The sequence below is a fragment of the Xenopus laevis genome, chromosome 1L, assembly GCF_017654675.1.
Source record: "Xenopus laevis strain J_2021 chromosome 1L, Xenopus_laevis_v10.1, whole genome shotgun sequence".
In the NCBI taxonomy this organism is placed as follows: Eukaryota; Metazoa; Chordata; class Amphibia; order Anura; family Pipidae; genus Xenopus; species Xenopus laevis.
The window spans coordinates 230,941,338-230,948,165 of NC_054371.1; the positions used below are offsets into that span (position 1 = coordinate 230,941,338).

Here is a 6,828-nt window from a genome sequence, read left to right on the forward strand (position 1 = left end):
GCTGTGGTCTTAATTTGCCCTTTGGGGCAACTCTGTGTGCCCCAGGTTCTTGCAAAGGAAGCACCTCACTTCCTCTGTGCTGTAAAATTTTTTATACAGCACCCCTTCAAATGGAACCCCGAAAGACCCCTCAATAGTGTCTTGCCCCCGAGGTAAAAGTAGTTGCACCTGCCTTTTAAAGGAAAGGACGTGCCTTAGTCTGCTCTCCTTACATCCCAGGGGAATTCTAGACATATTTGATTTTACCTCCCCAAGGGCTTGCAGGTGGGGGTACAATAAGTGGTCTTGCAGGAAGGGGGGCACATTAGATAAAACCACCCTTGTGCCCAATCCTTCTAGGGGTTCTACAGGGACATAACTCCCTCCCACTGTGATACCCCTCTGCACCAGAGCATGCACTGCAGTTAGTGTACGGGCAAAGATTATGGCTTTCCCATACATTTTACTTGCTGCCACTACTGCAGAGTGGCCCACCACTTCAGCTGCAGCCTTTATGTAAGCCTCTATGCCATGAGTGCTTGACATTAGGCATCTGACCCCATGCTTCCTTGTAAGCTTCTCTACCCCAGCAGTGACTTGGCTTGGGTTGCTGCCAGTAGCTACCGCGTGTGCAAATGTTTTAGCAGGGGTCACATTGGCTGCAGCAGCAGAAGTAGAGGCAATGGGACTTTTTGACATGGGCTCTGACTGGTGTTTCCTTGCAGAGCTACAGCTGGGTTTTCTGGTCCTTTTGCTTTAGAACCCAGAGATGGTTTTTTATAACTTTCCTTTTTATTCCCTCCCATTATTTTACAAAACACCACACAAAAGAAAGCTTTATACTATTGATTAACAAAAAAGTAAGTTTTAAAGTTGAGAAGCTGTGGCAGGGAGAGGGTTAATGTGAGCAGGTGCCTGGGAGCTGCACTGCTGCTGCTGGAAAAGATTTTATATTTATACTTATATTAAATCCTTCTCCCTTTAGCTTTCTCTCCTCACAGAACTGAGTGCAAAATCAAAATCCCCACTCAATCTGTACAATAAGTAAACAATTTGTGCTGAAACAACAGAAAAATCAAATGAAACTGACACCCAGGTGCGGGGGAGGGGTAGGGGATCTAACAGTGAGTTTGTAGCCCAGAGCAAGTGAAGGGAACTGCGATTTTTAGTAAAGAAAATCAACTCAAAACTTCCCAAATTTCACACACCAAGTGGACAACACATTCACACACCAAGTGATAACAAAAAATCCTGTCTCAAACAGGAATTTCAATGCTTAATTCAGCACTAAACAGAGAGCTTTCTCCTGTGTGTTGGTTCTTCATTAGATGAAGTTACCCACGGGACTCTTTGTATGCGCTAACTTCATTTTGGGGCCTCTAAATGTCAGATACTTTGGTAAACCTATGAACAATGGCCACCAAATTGTTTGGAGGAACCCTGGCAATCATATTTAGGGTGCTTTTTCTTAGTACATAATGATACATGGGTGATATGGTGCTGGGAAGTTGAAGCTTTGAGGCAATTTTCAGATATTTCACCAAAACCGACAATTTTGGGAAAGCCTTGCGACTCAGTAGTTTGGAGCAGAAAGGCATGGGTACCCATTTTAGATTCAGTAGAATGTGTACTTTCCAAAAATATATGGGTTTGGGGGTTAAACATATATTTCTGTGTTTTTACCCCACAAAAAATACAGTCAATGTGTTGATTTCTCAGTAGCTGAAGTAAAGTCCTGAACAATTTGGATGTGCTAACTTCATATTGGTGTCTCTAAATGCCAGATACTTTGGTAAACCTATGCATAATGGGTATCAAACTGTTCAGTGGACCCCTAATATAGGTACCTAATATAGTTTGGGATATGCAGAGCAGCAAAATAAAACCTTTGAAATGATTTATCAGAATTTTGAATTTTTTTTGAAAAACCGCTATGTTCAGACAAGCTTTTATGTTTGGTAGTTGGGAGTAGAGAGACATAGTTACCCATTTTGTAATCGGCAGAATGTGTACTTTTCAAAAATGTATGGTTTTCTGGGGTAAACCTATGGTTTCAGGATTTTTTGCCTTGGAAGCTAAAGCATGCCGTTTTCTGCCTTAGTGCTTTCAAAATTCGGTAATATACTGCCGGGAGTTTTTGCTGTACAGAAATCCTAAATCTCCCTAAAACTATACATATCTGGTATTGGCATGTTCGAGAGACATAAGTGTAGCTGGCCAGCTAAGACCTGTCCTAGGTTACTATTATGGTTATATATGTATGCACCAAAACCTGCCAATAACCTCAGTACAGTTCTTATGTTCACATGTTTAAGTAAAAAGCAGAGTTTGCCTGTAATTAATGTTTCTGAATGTGAATGTTATAACATTTATCTGCATTGTGTTAGCAGAAGCAGAAAAAGAAAATGTACCTTTAAGAACCATTATATAGGTAAGCCAATCATAGCCAGCCTCACACTGCACAAGAGCCTCAACCAATCCCAGTCAGCTACACAATTGATCTGTGTGGGAGTTCCCCTAGCCAGATCTTTCTGAGGCCATTACTTATCAGACAAAGGGAAGAAACAGAGAGTTCCAGTCAGAGATAAGTTTTATGGAAGCAGAGAAGGCCAAATAGGTATTTAATACACTTGTTTATGTTACCCTTTTGTTTAATAGTATGAGTAGGTCTGTATATTGAACCTATATATGTGCTTACTTATAGTTCCACCAATTTCAGACCTATCCAAGTGCCAATTTCAGAACAATCCGAGTGCCAATTACAGACCAATCCAAGTACCAATTACAGACCAAATACAGATGCAATTACAAATCCAAATGCAAATACAAAGGTGAATTGCTTACTGCTGATATAAAGCAAATGCACAGTCCCATACCAAAGTTCTATACCTGAGAGTCAAATACATCCACCATCTTAAGTTATCTGTTAACTGTTGAACTGCCTTTTATGGTTTTATTCACCACGTGTTTGTACATGGAATATCCGCTGCACAAGCAGCAGTGTTATATGAAGAAAGTTGAAGTTATTAAAGAAGTTATTTAAAAGTATTGGTGTGTTCTTTAAACCTACTGCCTCCATAGAACGGCGCTAGAGGAATTACAGAGTAAAAGAAAGTCTGATTAGACTAAAGGGACAGAGATTTTATAATTCTTCTAATGCCACAGCGCACAAGGCACTGTGTAGTGCTGCGCCTGCCACAGTGGAACTATAACCTTCTGAGGGCAAAGCAATAGTGCTCCTCAATTTGCACAGTAAAGAGCGCATTAGAGAAGCGGAGTGCCAGCATATACCGACAAGCAGCAACTGTTCCCTGAGTGAGCACGCAGAGATACCTCAGCGGAGCTACCATACAGGCCATAGAACGTGGGCATTAGTCAGACTGCAGCCGACTCTTAAAGTGGCAGAACAGCTAAGGCAAGATAGTCAGAAAAAGAGCACCAACCCTCATGCAATTCATAGAGAGAGAAAGAGACGCATGGTGGGAGGCCAGAGTCCAGAGCTAGAGTGTCCGCACCGCTATCCACCAACAGACTACGTGTTGAATCCAGCTAGTTTCCCACAACTAGGCCCAAAGCTTGCAGCAGCGCATCGCAAGTCATCGCAGAGCATCGCAAGTCATCACAGAGTATCGCAAGTCATCACAGAGCATCACAAGTCATCGCAGAGCATCGCAAGTCATCGCAGAGCATCACAAGTCATTGCAGAGCATCGCAAGTCATCGCACCAAGGAAAGACAAGTCTCCTTTAAGATTGACATTTTTTCCTGCAACCTTCAGATCACAGTATCCTGCTCTTCAAATAAGGTCAGAGCTTTCCTTTTTATAACTTGTCCTTACACATAGGTTTTCCAAGAGACATCTTTTGTGTTCAGGAAAAACAGACTTTAAAGCAAAAAGGACAATTTATAGTATATGGACTCTAAAGTATTTAAAGTGAATGTCATTTATTCCTGCATCTACTGCCATTACATTTAAAGTGAAAGTCATTTATTTTTTGCATTTGTCAGTATTGCATTTAAAGTGACAGGTCCTTATCTTCATATTAATTATTATAGCATTAAAAAAAAATGGCTGAGCCTAGTATTACCACTCCACCATAAGAGGATGCAGAGATAGATATAGTAGAAGGTGAAGAGCAAGAGAACCTGTCTGAGTTAGAAAGATCTAATGTAACAGTAGTCTCGCCCCAAACAAATATAGCTCAAACAGGTGAACTAAGACGTTCATCACGTGATAGAAAACCGACCCAAAAGGTGCTAGAAAATTTAGAGCAAGAGGCAGCGCTGAAAAGAAAAAGGTTTGTCCGAATGTATGAGAGGTGGAAATTATACATTATAGGCATTCGTAAAAAGCTAAAACAAGAAAGCATAAAAGGGAACCTGTGTGAAATGATAGTATCTGAGTCAGAGTTTATGGCAGCATATGTCAACCTGCGATCGTCTATGACACCTTCCCAGGATATTGTAAGGAACATGGACACATGTACAGCAGTCACTAGGGATTTAGCAAAGCTCATGAGAGAACTATCATCTGCAGCAAACTACGATGAAGTTAAGGCACGAAAGGGAATGAATGAGTTCTTCAAGAGAGACTATGCCAGGTCCTTAGGGGGAACCACAATCTCAAGTGCGACTTCCTTCGCTAGCAGAAGTACCAGCCAAATATCAGAGTCCTCAAATACTTCAGCCAAAAGAAAGGAATTAGCTGAACAACTAGCTGCCAAGAGAGCAGAAGTAGAGATGGAATCTGCCATTGAGATGCAGCGTCTACGGATAGCCGAAATGGATGCACAACGCAATAAAATGGAATCTGAAATGAAAAGTCTGGAAAGGCAAAAGGAAGTTAAGATTATAGAAGCCAGACTCAGAGTACACGAAGAGGATATGAATCAGGGTAGTCATAGGTCCAAATCGTTACTAAGTGAAGAAGCCGATTCCTACTTTCTTCCATACACCCAGGAGAATGGAAGGAAATCTCCAGCATGTTGTGAAAAAATAAGTCGTAGTCCTTCCATCCCTGCTCAGAGAAACAAAGAGAGAGACTCACCTAATTCAGAACCAAGTGAGAAAATAGAACCAGATAACTCTATCCCCGTATGTCATGGCAACGGACACGAGGATGTTACAGCTGTTGTCCCAGCGAGACCCCAGAGAAGATTCCTCACTAGACTTCCTGTTCCGGAACCTACTGTATTCTCTGGAGACGTACTGAAGTTCATAGAGTGGAAAGCAAGTTTTGAAATGATCATTGAGCATCATTGCTTCCGTCCAGTTGACAAGTTATTCTACCTTCAGAGATATACTGGCGGAGAAGTAAAGAAAGCTCTTGAAGGTAACTTCTATAGGAAAGATGAAGAAGCCTACAAGCAAGCCTGGGAAAAATTAAATGCAAGATATTGTCATCCCTTCTTAGTACAAAGAGCCTTCAGAGAGAAATTAATAAACTGGCCTAAAATAGGTCCTAAAGATCACTTCAAACTCCAAGAGTATGGTGACTTCCTGCAAGCATGCAGCAATGCCATCCCACATGTTCAAGGACTAGAAGTACTGAACGACTATCTAGAAAACCACAGGATGCTAACCAAGCTACCTGAAGAAGTGGCTTCTAGATGGAATCGCTATGTGACTAAACAGTTAGATCAAGGCAAAAACTTCCCAAGTTTCAAAGAGTTCTCTGTGTTTGTCAATGAGGAAGCACGGATAGCATGTAATCCAGTAACAGCATCTTACGTCTTGAAACCCTTAGAAGAAAGGCCTGCAAGAGAGACAAAACGCGCAAGAGCAACTAGCTTTACAACCAACACAGCTACTAAAGGTCCAGATACCTATGAGAGCAAGTTCAAAGTCACTACTGGGATCAGTAAAGAGTTAGAACCGACAAATCTTCAGACTACCTTCAAGTGTATGTTCTGTGGAGAGAACCATTCTATACATAAGTGCCAACAATTGAAGGAAAAGTCTCCAGATGAAAAGAAGAAGTTTGTTCTTGATAACCAACTGTGTTTTGGATGTCTAAGAAAAGGCCATGTTACTAAGGAGTGCAAGAAAAAGGCCACATGCAGCGTTTGTAGAGGACGCCATCCCACACCACTACATGAAGAGCGTCCAAAGAAAGAGAAATCCTTAATGCCCAGAGATACTGAGGAAGAAAAGAAAGTATCAGTATTCTCTTGCAGAGTGAGGGAAGGAGAAATCAATGGCACGTCAATGGTTGTACCAGTGTGCATTTCAAATCCTAAAAGGAAGAACAAGAAGGTATACGCCTATGCACTACTGGATGCTCAGAGTGATGTCACCTTCATTGATCAAGAAATCTGCAAGAAATTACAAGTGGCTACAGAACCAGTGAAACTCAAACTCACCACAATGACGGGAAGAGACACATGAGAGGACTTCATTCAAACTGCGTATTAGATCTACCTCCAGCTTATACAAAAGACGACATACCTTTAGATCGAGACCGCATACCTACCTGTGAAACAGCCAACAAATGGGAGCACCTATCTGTCATATCCCATGAAATGTCCCCGCTGAAGGAGTTTGGTGTTGGACTGCTGATAGGTTATGACTGTCCTGAGGCGTTGGTACCACGAAAGGTAATCACAGGAGGAAAGGGTGAACCCTACGCAGTTCAAACTGATCTAGGATGGGGTGTTGTTGGAGGAAAACAGCAGATTGCAAACTCAAGACAAGTGACAGGATTGTGTCATCGAATATCCGTCCTAGAGTTACCAACTGTAAGTCCAGCGAAAGTAATCAAGATCCTAGAATCTGACTTTGCAGACGTAAGTTCTAGTGAAAAGAGTGTATCCCTAGAGGACATAAAGTTTGTACACACTCTAGAAGATAA

The 6,828-nt window shown here is 41.7% G+C and overlaps 1 protein-coding gene across 1 annotated transcript; it reads left to right on the forward strand.

Moving 5' to 3' along the window:
- Nucleotides 1–2,192: 2,192 nt before the first annotated feature.
- Nucleotides 2,193–6,460, forward strand: LOC121396006. The gene is made up of 2 exons (XM_041570539.1): nucleotides 2,193–2,596; nucleotides 2,684–6,460. The coding sequence occupies exon 2, from the start codon at nucleotides 4,287–4,289 to the stop codon at nucleotides 6,363–6,365; it is 2,079 nt and encodes a 692-aa protein (XP_041426473.1). The 5' UTR covers nucleotides 2,193–2,596; nucleotides 2,684–4,286; the 3' UTR covers nucleotides 6,366–6,460.
- The last annotated feature ends 368 nt before the right edge of the window (nucleotides 6,461–6,828 follow it).

Bases quoted from the DNA above. Each gene is read 5' to 3' on its own strand.
- LOC121396006 (XM_041570539.1), top strand. From the start codon at position 4,287: ATGTATGAGAGGTGGAAATTATACATTATAGGCATTCGTAAAAAGCTA.